This window comes from Panthera pardus, unplaced genomic scaffold, assembly GCF_024362965.1.
Source record: "Panthera pardus isolate Hobbes unplaced genomic scaffold, ASM2436296v1 HiC_scaffold_17, whole genome shotgun sequence".
In the NCBI taxonomy this organism is placed as follows: Eukaryota; Metazoa; Chordata; class Mammalia; order Carnivora; family Felidae; genus Panthera; species Panthera pardus.
Genome location: NW_026526732.1, coordinates 75,708,191 through 75,731,226, shown reverse-complemented (window position 1 = coordinate 75,731,226; position 23,036 = coordinate 75,708,191). Strand labels below are relative to the sequence as shown.

Sequence of the window (23,036 nt, the reverse complement as noted above, 5' to 3'; positions counted from 1 at the left end):
GACTGCTGGGGCTAAGACTTCCAATTCTATGTTGAATACCAGTGGTGAGAGTGGACATCCCTGTCGTGTTCCTGACCTTAGGGAGAAAGCTCTCAGTTTTTCCCCATTCAGGATGATATTAGTGGTGGGTCTTTCATATATGGCTTTTATGATGCTAAGGTATGATCCTTTTTATTTTTTTTTTAATCTTTATTTATTTTTGAGAGAAAGAGAGAGCATGGGCAGGTGAGGGGCAGAGAGAGAGGGAGACACAGAATTTGAACCAGGCTCCAGGCTCTAACCTGACAGCACAGAGCCCAACACGGAGCTTGAACCCACAGACAGTGAGATCATGACCTGAGCCAAAGTTGGGGGCCCAACTGACTGAGCCACCCAGGTGCCCCAAGATATGATCCTTCTATCCCTTCTTTCTTGAGGGTTTTCATCAAGAAAGGATTTGTATTTTGTCAAATGCTTTCTCTGCATCTATTGAGAGGATCATGTGGTTCTTGTCCTTTCTTTTATTGACGTAATGTGTCACATTGATTGTTTTACGGATATCGAACCAGCCCTGCATCCCAGGTATAAATGTCACTTGATCATATGGAATAATTCTTTTAATGTATTGTTGGATCCAGTTGGCTAGTATCTTGTTGAGGATTTTTGCATCTATGTTCATCAGGGAAACTGGTCTGTAATTCTCCTTTTTAGTGGGGTCTTTGTCTGGTTTTGGAATCAAGGTAATGCTGGCTTCACAGAATGAGTTTGGATGTTTTCCTTCCATTTCTATTTTTTGGAACAGCTTCAAAAGAATAGGTGTCAACTCTTCTTTAAATGTTTGGTAGAATTCCTTTGGAAAGCCATCCGGCCCTGGACTCTTTGGGAGATTTTTGATAACTAGGTGTTTCTAGGAATTTGTCCATTTCTTCCAGATTGCCCATTTTATTGGCGTATGATTGCTCAGATTATTCTATTGTTTGTATTTCTGCTGTGTTGGTTGTGATCTATTCTCTTTCATTCTTGATTTTATGTATTTGGATCCTTTCCTTTTTCTTTTTGATCAAACTGGCTAGGAATTTATCAATTTTGATAATTCTTTCAAAGAACCTGCTTCTGGTTTCATTAATCTGTTCTGTGTTTTTGGATTAGATAGCACTGATTTCTGCTCTAATCTTTATTATTTCCTGTCTTCTGCTGGTTTTGGGTTTTATTTGCTGTTCTTTTTCCAGCTTTTTACGATGTAAGGTTAGGTTGTGTATCTGAGACCTTTCTTCCTTAGGAAGGCCTGGATTGCTATATACTTCCCTTTTATGATGGCCTTTGCTGCATCCCAGAGGTTTTGGGCTGTGGTGTTATCATTTTTATTGGCTTCCAGGTACTTTTCAATTTCCTCTTTAATTTTTGGTTAGCCCATTCATTCTTTAGTAGGATGGTCTTTAGTCTCCAAGTATTTGTTATCTTTCCAAATTTTTTCTTGTGGCTGATTTCAAGTTTCATAGCATTGTGGTCAGAAAATATGCATGGTATGATCTCGATCTTTTTATACTTGTTGAGGGCTGATTTGTGTCCCAGTATGTGATCTATTGTGGAGAATGTTCCATGTGCACTCAGGAAGAATGTGTACTCTGCTTTAGGATGAAATGTTCTGAATATATCTGTTAAGTCCATCTGGTCCAGTGTGTCATTCAAAGCCATTGTTTCCTTGTTGATCTCTTGATTAGATGATCTGTCCATTGCAGTAAGTGGGGTGTTGAAGTGCCCTACTATTATGGTACTATTATCTATGAGTTTCTTTATGTCTGTGAATAACTGATTTATATATTTGGGTACTTCCACGCTGGGGGCTTAAATGTTTACAACTGTTAGATGTTTTTGGTGGATAGACTCAATTATGATATAATGCCCTTCTTCGCCTCTTGTTACAGTCTTTATTTTAAAATATAGATTGTCTGATGCAAGTATGGCTATCCTGGCTTTCTTTTGGTGACCATTAGCATGATAGGTGGTTCTCCATCCCCTTACTTTCAATCTGAAGGTGTCTTTAGGTCTAAAATGGGTCTCTTGTAAACAGCATATAGATGGATATATTTTTTTTATACATTCTATTACCCCATGTCTTTTGATTAGGAGCATTTAGACCATTAACGTTTAGAGTGAGTACAGCAAGATATGAATTTATTGCCATTATGTTGCCTGTAGAGTTGGAGTTTTTGGTGGTGATGTCTGGTCCTTCCCAACCTTTGTTGCTTTTGGTCTTTTTGTTTTGTTTTTTATCTTTTCTCCCCTCAGAGTCCTCCTTAAAATTTCTTGCAGGGCTGGTTTAGTGGTCACAAATTCCTTTAATTTTTGTCTGGGAAAGTTTTTATCTCTCCTATTTTGAATGACAGCCTTGCTGGATAAAGAATTCTTGGCTGCATATTTTTCTGATTCAGCACATTGAGTATCTCTTGCCATCCTTTCTGGCCAGCCAAGTTTCTATGGATAGGTATGCTGCAAATCTGATGTCTTCCTTTGTAGGTTAAAGACTTACTGTCCCTTGCTGCTTTCATGATTCCTTCCTTGCCTGAGTATTTTGTGAATTTGACCATGATATGCCTTGTTGATGGTCATTTTTTGTTGAAGCTAATGGGAGTTCTTTGTGCTTCCTGGATTTTGATGTCTGTGTCTTTCCCCAGGTTAGGAAAGTTTTCTACTATGATTTGCTCACATAAACTTTCTACCCCTTTTCCTCTCTCTTCATCTTCTGGGATCCCTATGATTGATGTTATCCCATTTTAATGAGTCATTGAGTTCTCTAATGCTTATATTGTGCTATTTTGCCTTAGTCTCTTTTTTTCTGCTTCATTATTCTCCATAAGTTTTGTCCTCTATATTGCTGCTCTACCTCATCCATCCTTGCTGCCATGCCATCCATTCGAGATTGCAGCTCAGTTATAGCAGTTCTGATTTCATCCTCACTAGCTTTTACTTCTTTTGTCTCCACAGAAAAGGATTCTATTTTCAACCCCAGCTAGTATTCTTATTATCATGATTCTAAGTTCTGGTTCAGAATCTTACTTGTATCTGTGTTAAGTCCCTGGCTGTCATTTCTTCCTGTTCTTTCTTTTGGGGTTAATTCCTTCATTTTGTCATTTTGAAGGAACAAAAGGAATTAACGAAATAAAAAAAATAAAAAATTAAAAACAACACAAAAGAAATCAAACAAAGGATGCTAGATACTAGGTGTGTTTTGGTCTGGTTGTTGAAAAAAGCTTGATAGATTAGAGAAAAAAGGGAAAGATAAGAAAAAAAAATAAAAGAAAAAAGGAAAACATTTGAAAATTTGAAAAAGAATACAAAATAGAATGAAATGATGAAAGTAAAATAGAATTTAAAAAATTTTCAAAAAAATAAAAAATTTACAAAAAAGTAAAAAAATAGAAAAAAAATTGAAGAAAAATCTTTTTAAGAAAAGTGGAAAATAAAAATTTTTTTCTCATTCTTGAATACAGAAAAAGGAAAAAAAATTGAATAGACGGAACAGTGAACAAAATGAAATAGGATTGAAATTACATCTGGTTTGCCCCAGAAGTCAAACTATGAAGCACTTTATAGTCTATAAGCTGGCAGAGAGACTTGTGGTGTTCCTCAAGAGCATGGTTGGCCCGGTTGGGCAGGGCTTAATGTAACAGCTCCATTCTCCACTAGATGGCACTGCTTGGCTTACTGGGGTTGATTGTTGTGATGCATGTAGGTGTGTATGCCCTTGTGTGGGAGGGGTGAAAATGGCATCCCCCCAGCTACCTACTCTCTAGTATCAGAACTCTGTGTTCTCCCCATGCAGCAATCAAGCACCCCTCCTTTGTCTCTGGCTTCTATCCATTTCCCTCTTCTACACTGTCTTTGGCCAAGCCGTGAGGCTGCCAGATGGCACCTCCCTCCTGAGTTTTATCTCAGATGTGGCTTTTTCCCAACCCCTCACTTCTGAGGGACTGTGGCTGGACCCATTCAGCCTCTCTGTGGGAGGGTCTCCCTGAGCAATGACTGGGTGCCGGTCTGCCCCTAGAAAATGTTCATGAGATCGTGGTGCTGCCTAGAGACTGTGGCTGGGTGCCAGCCTGCTGCCAAAAAAGTTCACACGATCGTGTAGCAGCAGTGTTTCAGGTATTATGGAAAATCACAACACACATCTGGTACCAGGCTTCACCTTTAATGTCCTTGTTCCAACACCAGCGAATGTGGTTGTTTTCCAGGGTCCCCTGGGACCTTTGTCTGTGTGGAGGCTGCACAGTCTCTACCAAATATCCTCCCAGTAGGGGAACCGCCACTTCCTGTGTGGACCTTGAACCCCTTGGACCTTGCTCACTGTTCCTCAGGATTTGCTCTTCCCACCAGAGCACTGCGTGGTATCGAGCTGTGGAGTTTCAGACTCTCTTGTGCTCCCCCTGTTTATAGAGTCTTAATGGAATTTAAACTGTTTCCTTTCTCCTTTTTCCCTTTTTTGTTCAGTCCCTTGTGGCTGTTTCCACTCTTCCACTTTCTCTCCAGCTGCTTTCAGCAGAGGGGGCCAGGGGAGTGTGGGGTTGCTTTTCCCATTCCCCTTACCCACTTCCTCTCTCCACAAGCAAAAACAGCCCCCCGCGCAGCTTCTCTCTCCCCCAGTTCACCTCTCCATGCCATGTACCTGCCAAGTTCTGTGGTTCAGGTTATGCAGATTGTTGTGTTAATCCTCAAATTAGTTTTCTAGGTGTACAAGATGGTTTAGTGTTGATCTGGCTCCATTTCAGGAACAAGAGACACACAAAAAAAACTTCCATGCTGTTCTGCCATCTTGGCCCTTCCCCTCCACTGCCCATTTTTAAATTAGATTTTTTTTTTTTTCTGGTGTTGAGTTAGGAGTTCTTCATTTGTTGTGGATATTAACCCCTTACTGGATATATCATTTGCAAATACTTCCTAATAGTTTGACTTCTTCACATACCTCCTTCAGTATGTTTTCATTTTGTTGGTTTCCTTGCTGTGCAAAAGCTTTTAATTTTTTAAAAATTATTTTTAAATGTCTATTTTTGACTAGTGGGGGAGGGTTAAAGAGAGAGGGAGACAGAGGATCCAAAGTGGGCTCTGTGCTGACAGCAGAGAGACTGATGTGGGGCTCGAACTCAGGAGCCATGAGATCGTGACCTGAATGGAAGTCGGATGCTTAGCCAACTGAGCCACTCAGGCGACCCCATGTGCAATTGGATGTAGTCCAATTGTTTATTTTTGCTTTTGTTCTCTAAGTAGGCCTATTCAAAAACAAAAAACAAAAAAACCCCCAAAACATTGCCAAGACTAATGTCCAAGAGTTTACTGTTTTTTAAAGTAGATCTATGGTTTCAGGTCTTACATTTAGGTCTTTAATCCATTTTGAGGTATTGTTTGTTTGTTTGTTTCCTTTTGTTTTGTATATAGTGTAAGATAGTGGTCATCTTTTTTTTGCATGCAGCTGTCCAGTTTTACCAGCACCATTATCATTATTAAAGAGATGATCTTATCTTCATTGTATATTCTTGCCTCCTTTGTCATAGATTAATTGACCATATAAGCATGGGTTTATTTCTGAGTTTTCTATTCCATTCTATTGATCTGTGTGTCTGTTTTCATGTCAGGACTATACTGTTTTCATTACTGTAGTTTTGTAATACATTTGAAAAACTGGGAGTGTGATACCTCCAGCTTTGTTCTTTCTCAAGACTGCTTTGTGTATTTGGGTTCTTTTGTGATTCCATATCAACTTTAGGAATATATGTTCTAGTTCCATGAAAAATCTACTGGTGTTTGATAGGGACTGCACCAAATCTGCTTTAGGTATTATGAACATTTCAACAATACGCCTCCAATCCATGTGTATCTTTCCATTTATTGTGTTATCTTCAAGTTCTTTCATCTATGTATTACAGTTTTAAGAGTACAGGTCTTTCAACTCTTAGGTTAAATTCATTTTTATGTATGTTCTTTTTGATGTAGTTATAAAGTGATGGTCTTAATTTCTTCTTGCTAGTTGTTAATGTACAGACATCTGTTGCATTTCTGTACACTAATTTTGCATCCTGCAACTTTACTGAATTCATTTATTCTAATAGATTTTTGGTGGAATCTTTAGGGTTTTCTATATACATTATCAATGTTATCTGTAAATAGTGACAGTTGTACTTCATCCTTTTCAATTTGCATGCTTTTTATTTCTTATCTGGTTGTTGTGGCTATGACTTCTGGTACTAGCTTGGAGTATAACAAAGAGTCGACATCCTTGTTCCTGATGTTAGTGAAAAAGCTAACTTTTCAGTTTTTCACTGTGGAGTATCATGTCAGCTGTGGGTTTGTCATATATGGCCTTTCTGAGGTTTCATCTATACTCAGCGTATTGAGAATTTTTTATCATGAATGTATGCTGAACTTCAGCAAATGCTTTTTTGCATCTATTGAAATCATATGATTTTTAACTTTCATTTTGCTAATATGGTATGTCATGTTGATTTGAAGAACTCAACCGTCCTTGTATCCTATAAATCCCACCATACTGTGGTGAATTATCCTTTTAATGTATTTTTGAATTTAGATTGCTAATACTTTGTTAAGGATTTTTTGCATCTATGTTCATCAGGGAATTTTCTTCTTTCTGTAATTTTCTTCTTTTTTTTTTTTGTAGTGTCTTTGTTGTTGGTAGGGTAATATTGGGCTTGTAGAATGAATTTGAAAACATTCCTTCCTCTTCATTTTTTTTGGGGTGGGGGGGGCAGGGATAGTTTGAGAAGGATTGGTATTAATTCTTCTTTACAGGTGAATTCTTCCAAACATTTAAAGCCATCTGGTCCCAGACTTTTCTTTGTTGGGAATTTTTGGATTATCAATTCAATTTTTTTTTTAAATTTCATTTTTAGAGAGAACACAATTCGGGGAGAGAGACAGACACAATCTTAAGCAGGCTCCATGCTCAGCAGGGAGCCCCACATGGGGCTTGCTCCCACGATCCTGGGATCATGACCTGAGCAGAAACCAAGAGTCAGACCTAAAACCAATTGAGCCATCCAGGTGTCCCACCAATTCAATTTTGTTACTAGTAATTAATTTATTCAGATTTTCTATTTCTTCCTGATTCAGTCTTGGGAGATTTTGTATTTATAAAAATCCATTTCTTCTAGGTTGTCCAATTTGTTGGCATATAACCTTTTATAGTAGTCTTTTACAATCCTTTGTATTTCTGTGGTGCTGATTTTAACTCTCCCTTTTTCATTTCTTTATTGTTATTTATTGAAGTCTTTTCATTTCCTTGAGGAGTCTAGCTAAAGGCTTATCAGTTTTATCTTTTAAAGAACCAGCTCTTAGTTCACTAATCTTCCTTATTTTTTTTGTCTCTATTTCATTTACTTTTGTCACGAACTTTATTATTTCCTTCTTTCCTTCTACCTTTGAGCTTTGTTCTTTTTAGTTCCTTTATGTGTAATGTTAGATTATTTGAGATTTTTGTTTCTTGAGGTAGGCCTATGTAGCTATAAAAAAAAAAATTTCCCTCATAGAACTGGTTTTGCTATGTCCAAAAGATTTTGGAATATTGTTTCCATTTTCATTTGTCTCAAGGTAGTTTTAAATTTCTGCTATGATTTCTTTATTGACCTATTGGTTATTTAGGGGCATCTTGATTAGCCTCCATGTATTTGTATTCTGTTTCTTTTATTTTTGTAATTGATTTGTACTTTCATACCATTGTGGTTGGAGAAGATGCTTGATTTCAATCTTCTTAATAGTCTAAAACTTATTCTGTGGTCTAATGTGATCTATCCTAAAGATCAGTCCATGCACACTTGAAAAGAATGTATATGCTGCTGCTATTCACAGCCCATTACATCCAATATCTGTTAAGTACGTCTGGTCTGACGTGTTATTCAAAGCTACTGTTTTTTTTTTAAATTGATTTTCTGTCCAGATGATCTATCCATTAATGTAAGTGGGGGTGTTTTAAGTCCCCTACTCATACGGTATTACTATTTCCCCTTTGATGGATGTTAATATTTGATTTGTATGTTTAGGTGCTTCTATGTTAGTTACATAAATATTTACAATTGTTATATCCTCTTATTGGATTGATCCCTTAATCATTACATAATGTCCTTCTTTGTCTCACGACTGATATGTGTTGCTACCTTTTTAAAAAATTTCCATTTGCATGGAATATCTTTTTCTATCTCTACATTCACTCTATAATGTATCTTTAGGTCTGAAGTGAGGCAGCATTCTTGTAGGCAGCATTCAGAAGTCTTTTTTTTTTTTAATCCATTCAGTCACCTTACGTAAAAATGAGAAATGAATTACACTAATCTTTTTGTCCTCTATTTTACATTTCGTAGTTCCTATAATGATGAAGACCTAAAACTCTGATATGATTAAATAGAGCTAGGGTTTCTCTGGAACTTAGGTCGATCATAAACCATTGCATATCTTTTTGTTTTTTTTTCAAAGAATATATCTATTTATACTGTTTTAGACTGAATTTTCTTCTGTGTCCCCCTACTCCCTTTTCATATGTTGAAGCCCTAACCCACAGTATGGCTATTTTTGGAGTAAGGAACTAATTAAGGTTAAATGAAATCATAAGGGTGGGGTCCTGTTCAGAGTAGATTAGTGTCCTTATCAGAAAAGATACCAGATAGCTCTCTTTCTCTCTCTAGTCTCCTTCCCTCACCCCAAAGCACACACTGAGGAAAGGCCCTCTGCAAGCCAGGAAGAGCATATTCAACCAGAATGAATCAGCTGGAAATTTAATCTTAGACTTCTGGCCTCCAGAACTGTGAGAAAATTAATTTGTTTTTTAAGTAACCCAGTTTATGGTATTTTGTTATAACAGCTCAAGCCGACCAACAGACTCTTCAAGCAAAGGTAAATACTGGCAGAAAGGCTAATGCCTAAAAACATCATGCCCTTACTTCTGCCATTTTTAATTTCTATTTATCTGTCATTAAATATACTAATTGTGATATCACTAGTGCTAGACATGTAATATTTTAAACAATTACCTTTTAATATAGCTATTTCTTACAAACATTTCTTACAAACATGAAATGGCTGGAATATGGAATATGGCTTCCAAAGACCAATTCCCAGGGTAAAATGCCTAACATTTTAAGAACATGATATAAGTTGGCAAACCAATCTTCAGGTATTTGAAATTTAAAGTCTTATGTGCTCTTAAACACTGTATTTATTCTTAATAAGATCAATGTACAATGAAACACTTCAGGAAATGCTGCTAGGGATGGCAAAACTATAGCAAACTGGAGGTACTTAAAAGTGAAGAGCTATACAAATATGTAAATATGATTTACTACTTTACCTGTTGAAGTTCCTGCTCTCTTTGCTCATGTCTCATTTCCATCTGCTTAATTTTCTTTTCTAAGACCATGAAATGTTTCATCTCTGGTGTATGGTTTTCTCTGGCTTCTCTTAATTCTTCTAGGAGTTTTGTAATCTAAAATTGAGGTATGAAGTAAATGAAAAACTGGTAACAAGAAAAATCATTTATTTTTACCAGGTCGTCTTAAGAATGTTCACCACATTTTCTTTGTATAAAATTTCTCTAGGGAAGAGGCTTCTTGCTAATAAGAAAGATATCTTGAGTTGTTAGGGAATGCAAGCTATTAGTTATTCTATCTACAGAAGAAAAGGCTCCTCTTAGCTCTGAAGTGACCTCACAATCCAGATGATTCCAGATGACTGGATCACTTCCTCTCACGTATGCCAGGCTGATTATAGCATTAAAAATGAAGGTGGGTACTGTCTGTGGTATATTCAGCTTTGCTACAAAATATTTAAAAAGGTTGATTACTTCTAGGATTAATCAAACATTTAAAGCACCCTACCCAGTATAGCTTCCAACACACACAGAGTTCAGTAAATATGAATCCTCCTTTTGTCAACTTTCTATAATTCTATCTGTAATCCTCTTCTGGCTCTTATCACTTTATAATAATTCATTCCACAAATACATTTATGTTTATAAAAGAGAGAATATACTGAACTCTTTCTGTTCTAGCTGTTGTCTTAGGTCTTGAGGATACAGAGATGACCTAGTCATGGAGGTTACAGTCTTGTGTGGTACCTCCTTTTTTATACCATGGTCTGCAGAGAAAATGGTGATATTTTCATGGTGCCAGTCAGTAATATAGAGGGGATCTGAGATATCTTTATATTGGGCTTGGTGAAACAACTGCATTTTCTTTATACCATATACTCATAATTATTTCCTGTTAGTATCAAAAGGCAAAATAATTAACAAGTAAAAATGGCTAAAATTAACAAATTCAACCAAATTTTCCATGGAAACACCCAGTACCTAATAACACTACAAAAAAACCCAACCCCTCCCAAAACTGCCACTCTTTCTAGTTTCAAATGTGAAACTATAAGCCTACATAAGTCTAAATATTAATATGTGGGATATCCATGGGATATCATCAGTGACCACAGAAATTTGCAGACTTTAATTGGGATGATTTGCAGAAAGGTTAGGGAGAGAGACCCTAGAGAACATGCTGCAGTGATGAGTGCTGGGCATACAATCTTCTATGTCAAAACAATGATTACTAAAAATTATAACACAAAACCAGGGATTGCTGAACTAAGAAATTTGTAAGAGGCATTGTCATACACGTAATGGTCAAATATCACTTCAGCTTCTGTGAACTTAATGACTGAAAAGTGACTTTGGGTTTATAATGAGACAACATTTCCAGTAATTGCTATTTTATGATCCATAGGGAATCCATTCCTGGTACACCAGCTGGGATGTTCTGCTCTAGTGAAAGCAGCAGTCAAGTGAATGAGAATTCTAATATAGTATGTTGTTATGGAGAGATGACCAAGTAGCAATGAGGTGATGAGTGGGGAATACCTAACTGGAACCAGAGCTAGGTTGCAGGACTCTTAACCTGAGGCAGCTGTCTTTGAATAAAGTCTTAAAGGGTAAGTAGTAGAGTCATGACATTATCATGTGCGAGGTGCTATGCTAAGTACTTCACAGATATTGTCTCAGTTAATTTTATCAAGTTTTACATTTATTTTCTGATTCCCCAAATAAAATGTAAGCTCTGTAAGACCAAAGATTTGTCTATCTTGTTCTCAGTATTCCTAGCACATAAAGCATGCCAGAGCACAGGTGTTTAATAATTATTCATGAATTAATGAATTCACCAATGATTAAACATTAGTTTATAAATTACATAAATTTAGAAATTTATATTTAGACAAAAAGTAGGAAAAATTTCCCTTCATCAGTGCCTACTTAAAAGCATCTTTAAAAGTATAATTAAAGTGAATGTATGTATTTTAAAATCCTTGTATTTTAGTGAATTTATCCTATGGAAGTAACTGGATACATGAGATGAATGATCAAAAATTATTCCTGCTTCTTGAATACTATGGAAAAAAAAATTGGCAAATACCTGATGTCCAGAAATACAGCATTAGTAAAATAGTAATTAAGAGCCTGGGACCTGAGTAAGAAGTCTTGGGTTCTGATGCTGATACTTTTTACACATTGCTTGGTAACCTGAAGCAAATTATTTCATTTTTCTTAGCATCAATCTTCATCTATAAAATGGGAATAATAGTACCTACCCTTTTGGGTTATGGTGAAAACTACACAGAGCACTTACCACAGTGCTTAGCACATACTAAATAATAAATGATAACTATCATTATGATTTTGACTATTATAAAGTAATATAAAAAAAGTGTTAATAAAGGAAGAGTGACGTCATCAAGGTGGTGACATAGGTAGTTCCTGATGCTGTCCCCCCTTATAAGAACTAACAATTATTCATGGACTAGATGCAACTGAGAGAATGATATAATATGAGGGTGAGGCTGAAGCATCCCCCTGCATCACAGAGACCAAGACAGACTACATCATAAGGGTAGGCAGAGTGGCTACATGCTGGCTGCATTGCCCCTCCCTCAGGCCCAGGCAGCACAATATGGAGAGGTCTCCCCTGAGACTACCATTTCTCCATGGGAAAAGACAGCCTGGGTTGGACATCCAACTCCCCCAGTGTTGTGGGTCACTTCTTGAGAGCTCCCACATGTCTTTATCCCATGGGGACTAATCACTAGGAATCTGATTGTGATGGAGATGTGGGGAAGGGCTTGTAACAACTGGCAGTTAGATCTTGGCAGACTGAATTCATACTTGCAGTGCCCAAGTAGTAAGCCCAACCAGCAGCTTTGCTCACCTATAGATCCAAGTCGGTGGTATAGTCTGACTGTGGAATTTGGTGGGGTGCAGGTCTGCCTGACTCAGGTCCTCAAACAGAAAGATTTGCCAGCCCTCAAGCTGGGACTGCATCCACTCAGGCAGGGAAGCTAAGCCACACTTTGGCACACTGCTGAGTGAAGATCACAGTGCTGCTTGACCAGAAAGCCTGAGTAGAACACCTGAAAAGCTGGGTAGCCCAGCAATACTAGAATAGAGTCCAGCAGTCAGAGTTGATAGTCTGCAAAGCCAATGGCCTATCTGGCCAGGGAACCTGGGGCACTGGTTGGCTTGAGTCAAGACTACAGTCAAAAAGCTTTACTGGCTAGAGCAGTTTCTTACATTGCTCCTGGGCCAGGAAACTCATTTGAAGTTTGCCCATTGCTGAATACAGCTTTCTGGCTGCTCAACCAAAGAACTTAACCAGAGCATATGGGAAGCGGCAGAGCATCCCCTGAGAGCCCTGCATACAGTGCCACTTGGGGAGAGCCACAGGCTATGCTTTCTGTCCATCAACAGAGCATGTGGCCCTGTCAGCCAGAGAATTCAGTACACAATCTTGCCTGATTTGTGTGCCCAGACAATGAACTACACAGGCACTGGGGCCTATCCTGTCATTCCACCAGGGCAGAGAAGCTAATTCATAGCCCCATCTATTGCTGAGTATATATCCAGTCCCCAAGAGTCTAATAAAAACCTTATGAGAGAATCTGGGCAACCATGAAGTCCTTCCTAAAGACTTATTAGGCAGGGAACCAAGCCAAAATTTCTATCCAACTATATTCAACTAGTGACACCTCCCCACTCTTGACCTCAGAGAGTGAGGTCTTGGGCAGTAGCTACCTGGGCAGTAGCCTTGGCCAAAAAACAAACCCTGACAGCAAGCCACCCCTGTCCAAGGACATCACCACCAGACACATCCAGAAACCCAAAGTGCACTGACTGTTGAACACTGTTTATGCCAAAGTGAATCTGTAAAGTCTGGAAGAGGAGACTACTTACTCAAATACAGACACCAACCAAAGGAAACAAGGATCTGAAAATCTGACACCACCAAAGAAAAGAAAGCTCCAATAAACTAACCCTAAAGAAATAGAGATCTGTGAACTCTATGATCAAAGAATTCAGAATAATCCTCTTTAAAAAGTTTACACAACTACAAGAACATACAGACAACTAAACAAAATTAGGAAAACAATGCATGAACAAAACAAGAAGTTCAACAAAGAAATAAAAACCATGAAAAAAATACCCCAAAACAGAAATACCAGAGCTGAAGAATACAATGACTGTATAGAAGAATTCAATAGGGACTTGACCATACAGAAGAAAGCCAGTGATCTAAAAGACAAGTCATTTAAAATTATATAGTCAAAAGAGCAAAAAGAATGAAAAAGCCTGAGACATATGGGACACAATCAAAACAAGTAGTATCTGCATTACGGTAATTCCACAACAAGAGAAAGAGAAAAGGACAGAGTATATTTAAAGCAATAATGGCTAAAACTGACTTTTTTGAACAAATAAAAGCTGAGCGAGTTCTTCACCACTAGACCTGCCTTACAAAAAGTGCTAACAGGAGCTCTTTAAGTATAAATAAAAGAAAATTAACATTGTAAAAACATAAGAAGTTAGTGTAAAACTCACTGGTAATGGTAAATATATAATCAAAGTTAGATTGTATAACATGATAACAGTGGTGCGTAATCCACATACAACTGTAGTTTAAAAGTTAAAAGACAAAAGGGATAAAAATAACCATAACTATAATAATCTGCTATAAATTACAGGATATAAAATACAGGTAAACTGTAACATAAATAACCTAAAATGTGAGGGAAAGGATAAAAGTGTAAAGTTTAGGAATTTAATTGAAGTTATCAATTTAAAATAAGGTATTATAATTTGAAGATATTTTATATAAGCCTCATGGTAACCATCAGGGAAAAACCTATAGTATTTACACAAAATAAGAGAAGTTAAAGCATACTGATACCAAAAGACATCAAAACACAAAAAAGATACCAGGATATGAAACAATGAAAAACGGACCTACAAAACAGCCAGAAAATAATCAACAAAATGGTGATAAGTCATTACCTATCAATAACTGCTTTAAATGTAAATGGATTAAATTATCCAATCAACAGACAGAATGGCTGAATGGATGAGTAAGATCTAATGATATATTACCTGAAAGAGACTCACCTTAGTCTTAAAGGCACACATAGACTGACAGTAAAAAGATGGAAAAAAGATTCCAAGCAAATTGTATTCAGAAGAAAGCAGGGGTAGCTATACTTATATCAAACAAAATAGATTTTAAAAGGGTAAAAAGAGACCAAAAAAAAGGTCATTACATAAATGATGAAGAGGTCAATATCAATCCGAGAAGATGACATAGTAATTGCGTTTGCACTCAACTTCAGAGAGCCAAGTAACAGAGCCAGAAGAAGAAATAAACAGCAATACAATAACAGTTGGGGACTTCATACCCAACTCTCAACAACACATTAATCATCCAGGCAGTGAATAATAGCAAATTTGAACAACACTATAGACCAAATGGATATAATAGACACATACACAACACTGAATCTGGCAACAGCAGAATAAACATTCTTCTCAAGTGCACATGGAATATTTAAGGATAGACTGTATGATAGGCCACAAAATAAATCTAACAAATGCAAGAAGACTGAAATCATACCAACTATATTCTCTGACCACAATGGCGTGAAAATCAGTAGTGATAAGGAAAACTGGAAAACTCACGAATACATGGAAATTAAACATGATTCTCCTTAACAACCAATGGGTCAAAGAAGAAATTAAAGGGGAAATAATGTGTCTTGAGACAAGCAAAAATGGAAACACACAAGAAACCAAAATTAATGGGATGTAGCAAAAGCAACTCAAAGATGGAAATTCACAGCAATTCACACACTAAAAAACAAGAAGGCCTCAAATAAACAATTTAAGTTTACACTTAAGGAACCAGAAAAAGAATGATAAGCTGAGCCCACAGGTAGAAGAGAGAAGGATCAGAGCAGAAATGAACAAAACCAAGAACAGGAAAATAATAGAAAAGATGAACAAAACTAAGAATTCGTTCTTTGAAAGGACAGACATTGACATTGACATTTGTCCATTGACAAATCTTTGGCTAGATTAACCAAGGAAAAATGAGGACTCAAATCAATGAAATTATAAATGATAAAGGAGACATTACAACAGATACCACGGAAATACAAAAGATCACAAAAGGCTACTATGAACTATATGCCAACAAACTGGACAACCTAGAAGAAATGGAAAAATTCTTAGACACATACAACATAACAAGACTGAATCAGGAAAAAAACCCCCAAATCTGAACAGTCAATTACTACTAAGGGGACTGAATCCATAATAAAAAATCTCCCAAAAAAGAACAGTCCAGGACCAGATGGCTTCATAAGTGAATTTTACCAAACATTTAAAGAATTAATGCTAATCCTCTTCAAACTTTTCCAAAACACAGAAGAGAGGGAACACTTCCAAATTCATTTTACAAACCAGCCAAAGACACTATCAGACAACTACAGACCACTATTTCTGATGAACATAAATGAAAAACTTCTAAATACAATACTAACAATTTGAATTCAACAGTGCACTAAAAATATTCACCATGATCAAGTGAAATTTATCTCTGGGACGCAAGATGGTTCAACATACAAAAATCAAGGTAATACATTACAAGGTAATAATAGAATGAAGAAACAAATAATACTACCATCTCAATAGATGCAGAAAAAAACATTTGATAAAATTTAACATCTGTTCATGATAAAAGCTATTAAATTAGGTATAGAAGGAATTTACCTCAATACAATAATACAGTATATGATAAATCCACAGCTAATATCATATTCAATGGCTAAAGCTTGAAAGCTTTTTTTCTAAGTTCACAAACAATACAAGGGTGCTCACTCTCACTACTCCTATTCATTATAGTACAAAAGGCCCTAGCCAGAGCAATCAGGCAAGAAAAATAAAGGGCATCAGGATAGGAAAGAATTAAAATAGTCTCTATTTGCAGGTGACATGATTTTATATATAAAAAATTCTAAAGACTCCACCAAAAAACTGTTAGATCTAATCAGTGAATTCAGTAAAGTTGCAGGATACAAAATTAACAAAGATCAGTACTGTTTCTGTACATTAATAATGAACTACCTAAAAAAGAAAATGCTACCATTCAAAAAGCATCAAAAAACAGGATAATACTTAGTGAATTTAAACAAGAAGGTGAAAGATTTCTACACTTAAATCTACAAGACATTGATAATGGAAGTAGATACAAATAAATAGAAAGGTAGATAGAGGTAGAAAGGCAGAGATGCATTACAAACAAGCAGTAACCAAATAAAACAGAATTTGCTAGTGTTAAAAGATGTATATTGTAGTTTCTCTGTGGTCACAAAGAGACAGGTGTTTACTCTCCTTTCTTAAACAACCAGAACAACCGAGGACATAAGAAACTGTTTTCAAACATCAGCTTAACAGCACTGCAGGATGGTGATTCATGTGAGAAGGGAAACACAATAGATGAACTCAATGACTGCCTACTTTGCTGCCCAGAGGGTTTCGAAGCCAGTGGAAATGGCAGCCTGAACAATCTGGGAGCTAATGTAGGGCTGGGAAAATGAGCTGTTCCCATCAGCCTAAGAGAAAATCCCTTTGAAGACCCTCAGGAGGTTATCAGTAGTGGGAATAAATAAGCCCTGTTAACATAACTATTATAGATATACTGTTTATTGAAAGGCAGATTGTCATTTCATTCAAAAGATGGAGTGTTTTAGTTTTCTAGTAAATAGGCTTGAAAATCATGTATTGCAGCTTTTTTATTTCCAAACTATTTTAGCTATTCTTAAACTAAGAACACACTGTAACTTAACTAAAAGTGATCTTAATCTTTATCTTGCAAACATTAGAACATACTTCCTTTTATTGCTTTTCCCCAAAATTTTACCTTAGGTCTGTGAAGTTCTGTTAACTTATTGCTTATACAACAAAGTTTATGTACATCTTAAACACTGAAAAGAATGCACATGTTGAACCACAGCCTTTCAATTACTGAAACAAGATTTTTTAAATTGACAGTTATGTAACTGTGGAGTATTTTTATATTAATCTTTTCATAATGCAATTATGTTTTTCCTGTATGGTTTAATAAATTCTTTTTAAAATTTTTTTTTTTCAACGTTTTTTATTTATTTTTGGGACAGAGAGAGGCAGAGCATGAACGGGGGAGGGGCAGAGAGAGAGGGAGACACAGAATCGGAAACAGGCTCCAGGCTCCGAGCCCTCAGCCCAGAGCCTGACGCGGGGCTCGAACTCACGGACCGCGAGATCGTGACCTGACTGAAGTCGGACGCTTAACCGACTGCGCCACCCAGGCGCCCCGGTTTAATAAATTCTTGAATAATAAAATGTGGTGGATACACTTCAAAGAATGGAATGCACAGTTGTCTGGTGTTTTACACTTTCTAGAATCAAAGGGATCTTAGAGTAATAAAAATGGTGAGTTTCCAGAAAGATCTATCTCCTATAATATTGTTACTGGGGATCCAGCATCACTGTAATGACTACTTTAGTTATTTCTTAACAGTATCAAGTACTTAATACAAAAATGACCTTAACCATCCAATTTTTCCTCCTAAAACAATCAAAAGAACCAAATGCCCCTCTCCCTATTTCCCCACTGCCCAGAAAAATCTCAAAATCAAATACAAATATATAAGAAACTTATTTACGCATTGAAGAGTTTCACCTGGGCAAAGCAGACTTACCATAAACAAGTTATTACTTTTTTGATGTGATAACTTTCAGGTTATTTCCATTTATACATCTAAGTTAACAAAAATTAATACAAAAATAAGAATATGATTGAAATGGCTAAGAAACAGCTTTTTAGTACAATATTTTTGTTACTTCTTACCTCTTTCTGTAAGATTTCTTCTCGAACTTGAGAAACTACCAGAGACTCCTGTTTACCCTGCAGTTCGTTAACTTGATTTTGGAAATGTTTTAGAAGTACCTATGAAATTATGTTAGAAGTACTGAGTTAATAGAACTCTTCTCAAACATTATTTGAAAAATATCAGAAAACCAACTAATGACGTGTTTTTGTAGCAAAAAAAAAAAATCCTAATATTTTTAAATTACCAAATTCTAACAAAAATAAAATGTCACAGGAATCAAGTTCATTGAATAAATTAAGCTGATTGAATACATTCATTATTTTCTTTCAATATTTAATGGAAAGTATCACATGTATGACAAATAATGGCTGTGTAACTACTTGGCTTCTTTATCTCTAATACTTTTCTTCTGAAGGCCTGAAAAATACCTTTTAAAATAAACCTCTGTAAAGTCTAAGCATTTTGAAGATAGCCAATACTGTCTTTATCACTTTGTGATTAAGTAGAATAATAGCACAAGCCTATTAATAAGCATGAAATAAATATCATGCTTATATTTTTTTGGCAACCTGAAATAGATACTTTCATCAAGGATCTTAAAACTTAGGAAAATATGCATCTATTACCTCTAATACTTTTACTGTTTTTACCATCAGGCTATGCTGACTTCCATTTAACTTATAATTTACAATATTACATTTAGAACTCTGGGAAAGTAACACTTAGGGCAGGCACTATGGCATAATGACACTACTTTTCCCACCTCTCCCAACTACATAATATATAATAACTTGATATAATGTTTATACTGCCCACTGACACCCTACTCCTATGGGGAAAAAAGCCAGAGAAGTTATCTGCAACTGCTGTACAAAGATTGGGTGGCTCAGTTGGCTATAAGCGTCCGACTTGGGCTCAGGTCATGATGTCGCTGTTCATGGGTTCTGTGCTGACAGCTCAGAGCCTGGAGCCTGCGTCGGATTCTGTGTCTCTCCCTCTTTCTGCCCCTCCCCCACTCATGCTCGCTCCCTCTCTCTCTCAAAAATAAATAAATGTTAAAAAAATAAATAAAAAGCACTTTCTCATTGAAATATTAAAAGAGTCAAAATTCTTTGTTTGAATTTAAATTACAGACCTCATTTCACACTAAAATACCCCAAATGCTTCAACATGCATCTTCTTACAAGGACATCTCACAAAACCACAACAGCATTTTCTTTAATGTTTATTTATTTTGAGAGAGAAAGTGTGTGTGTGTGTGTGTGTGTGTGTGTGTGTGTGTGTGTGTGTGTGCACGCACATCCATGAGTAGGAGAGGCAGAGAGAAAAGGAGAGAATGAATCCCACACTCAGTGCAGAACTCAATTTGGGGCTCGACCCCATGAGATCATGACCTGAGCCCAAATCAAGAGTTGGATGCTTAACTGGCTAAGCCACCCAACAACATTTTTATGCCTAAAAAATTTACAATAATCTCATATCTAATACCCAGTCCATACTTAAACTTCTTAGTTGAGCAATTTGTTTTTAATCAAGATACTATTAAATGATTATTAAAGGGAGAAATAATGGTAAGATAACTGTTTCTTGAAGTATTTCTCCCTCAGCTTGTTTTTAAAAATTAAAACCTAGAGAAAAGAACACAGTGGACCTATATTCTTTAATTTGATTTACCAACTGCTAACATTTTTGCCATATTTGCCTTATTTTTCTTTCTTTTCCTGGGATACACCATTTGAAAGTAAGTTGCAGATACAAATTCTATTTTAATGCTGTTTTTTCAACTTGCTACCATCACAGTAGATAATCATAGATATTCCTTGAAGATATACACACTAACCAAAAAGGAAGATACACTTTTTTAAAGAAATGTGGATAAGCTTTCAGCATATTCTGTCATAATTCTAAGAAGACTGTTTCATAATGGCTACAAGCTGTGTGCATATCTCTGTTCATTATTTTATCCCTAGTGCTTCATTGTCTATAGACCCCGAATCATTATTTGTTTAATGAATGAAAGATAAATGGGCAAGAGAATGACTAGGATAATTACTTGTCAGCTGGGACTTGGGTAGAGGGAAATGATTGAACATTCAAGTTCAAGTACTCAGTTCTCAACCACAAAATGTGATTGACCATACTTCTACCATTTGTTACAAATGACTTAGGAGAAGAACTATTTGAGAAATACAGGGACAAAACTGTGAAACCACTTATTTCGAGAGAATAGTTTTAAAGTAGAATAGTTAAATGGTAACGGCATCCTCTCCTACTAAAAAAAATCAAGTCAATATTTTCTCATTTCTACTAAAAAGTGAAGTTAAATGTTCTGTTAACAGTCCTGAAAAAAATAATTTTAAAGCCAAGGAAAGATTGATAAAGTTGTCTACCTCTTGAGTTGCTATTTTACGATTTAGTTCAGCCACTTTGGAAGAAGAATTTTCTACTGCATTTTGGCAAAGGAGTTTCTCTACTTCCCTCTGATGAGATGCTTTGAGAGATGCAATGTGTGCTGCAGTATCTTCCTTGACCCTGTAGAGCAAATCAAACAAAATCACACATAAAAACAGCTCTTCAATTCAGAGTTAGCATAAAAATAGTGCAGGAAGCTTGGAAATTAAAGAGGCATAGGGAAAGAACACCATGACTTACTGCACTTTGTCAGGTGCTTTATACATTATTGCTTGTGAGTTATTACAACCACACCATGAGCTCACTATTATTTACTGAATTTTATAAGGGCAGAGTTGAGTTTTGGAAAGAGTGATGTCTCTGGAGTTCAGATTAGGAAGTTGCAGAGCTGGGGTTCAAGCCCAGCACAGTGTTAGACCTCAAAATCTGGGCCTTCCACTGGCTCCCTAGCCTGGGGCTGTACTTTCTGAGAGAATGGAAGGTTCTAAATGTTCTGTCTGGATTTAAAGCAAGGGCCTAATATTTTATCTTCTTTTGTTTACTTTTTTATTAAAAAAAAATTTTTTTTACATTTATTAATTTTTGAGAGACAGAGAGCACAAGTGGGGGAGGGGCAGAGAGAGAAGGAGACAGAATCTGAAGCAGGCTCCAGGCTCTGAGCTGTCAGCACAGAGCCTGATGCGGGACTTGAATTCACGGACTGTGAGATCATGACCTGAGCCAAAGTCAGAAGCTCAACCGACAGAGCCACCCAGGCACCCCTATTATTATTTTTAAATGTTTGTTTATTTATTTTTAATGTTTATTTATTTTTGAGACAATGTGAGAGACAGAGTGCAAGCAGCGGAGGGGCAGACAGAGGGAGGCACAGAATCTGAAGTGGGCTCCAGGCTCTGAGCTGTCAGCCCAGAGCCGGACGCGGGGCTCGAACTCACGAACCGTGAGATCACGACCTGAGCTGAAATTGGACACTTAACTGACTGAGCTACCCAGGCGCCCCAATGTTTATTTATTTTTGAGAGAGAGAGAGAGAGAGAGAGAGAGAGAGAGAGAGAATCTGAAGCAGGCTCCAGGCTCTGAGCTATCAGCACAGAGCCTGATGTGAGGCTTGAACTCACAAACTGTGCGAGCATGACCTGACCTGAAGTCAGCCACTTAACTGACTGAGCCACCCAGGCACCACAAACATTTTATCTTTAAGATAAACTCAGATTTTTTGCCCAGATTCTTAATCTGGGTAGTCACAGTTCCTTTTAGAATTTCCAATTTCTTTTTCTCTAGGCAATGTTCACCAGTGTGTGCTCCGCACATATGACTCCAGGGCTAGCTGCCATGTCAGGTAAACAAAATAATGTTTACAGTAATTCTTTAGGACCCAGTGTAATTTGCACCTGATTAGTCTGGATTATTAAATGTGAGAGACTACTGATTTGTGTGACAAAATTTATGCATTAAAAGGCAGTTTAATTAATAAATGGTATATTTAATAAATGGTAAAGTTCTGATAAAGACAATACATTTCTTACAGATAAACATTTTCTTTCTTATTGGAAAAGTTATTAAAAAATGATAGGATTTAAAAAAATTTTTTTTAATTTTACATTTATTGATTTTTGAGAGACAGAGTGAGACAGAGCGTGAGTGGGGGAGGGGGAGAGAGATAGAACAAGGCACAGAATCTGAAGCAGGCTCCAGGCTCTGAGCAAGTGTTCAGCACAGAGCCCAATGTGGGGCTCGAACCCACAAACTGTGAGATCATGACCTGAGCTGAAGTCAAATGCTCAACTGACTGAGCTACCCACGCACCCCAAAAAATGATAGGATTTTATTCAAAGCAGATATTTAGTGACTCACTGTTGCTATAAACAAATTTATCAGTTGCTCATTTGACTATATGAACATTTATTCATGGAAACAGTATGGAAAAGCATAAAAATCTAAAGCACTTATGACACAACTGAAGTAAAAAAAAAACCAAACCAACAAACAAAATACCCCACTGGCCTAAATCTGGGATTAGGAAAGGTTATATTCTTTACTTATCAGGCCCAGAGCTGCCTGAAAAACAGATTAAGCAATACTAAAAAATTATAAATTATATATAGGAAAATTTATAGGATAAATTTCAATTTTTTCTAGGAAAGAATGCAATTCTTTCCTAATAGCTTTATTTTTATTATCACATTGAGAACTAAAAACACAAGGTTTCAATATGGAAGCATTCAGACACAGCTGCCCATCATTCAATAAGCATTTGTCCGGTGCTTGCTATGCTCACTCTGCTCCTTTACCACATTGCAAAGAAGTATAATCTAACTCAGTTCTCAAGGAGTTACCAGGCATTGTCTGATTAGTGCTTTCTTGATATTCAATACTGGCACACGGTATATAAGTTATGGAGGAGTTGGAAGTGA

General features: G+C 36.6%; 1 protein-coding gene across 4 annotated transcripts in view; it reads right to left on the bottom strand.

The window, feature by feature from the left end:
* The window catches only part of CEP162 (centrosomal protein 162), a 114,174-nt gene that overhangs the window by 9,101 nt on the left and 82,037 nt on the right, over window positions 1-23,036 (bottom strand). For all 4 annotated transcript variants that reach the window (XM_019442772.2, XM_019442777.2, XM_053904675.1 and 1 more), the window contains 3 exons: window positions 20,601-20,742; window positions 18,228-18,326; window positions 9,326-9,460 (listed from right to left, as the gene is read on the bottom strand). In XM_019442772.2, the coding sequence (XP_019298317.2) occupies window positions 9,326-9,460; window positions 18,228-18,326; window positions 20,601-20,742 (376 nt within the window). The remainder of the gene's footprint in view (window positions 1-9,325; window positions 9,461-18,227; window positions 18,327-20,600; window positions 20,743-23,036) is intronic.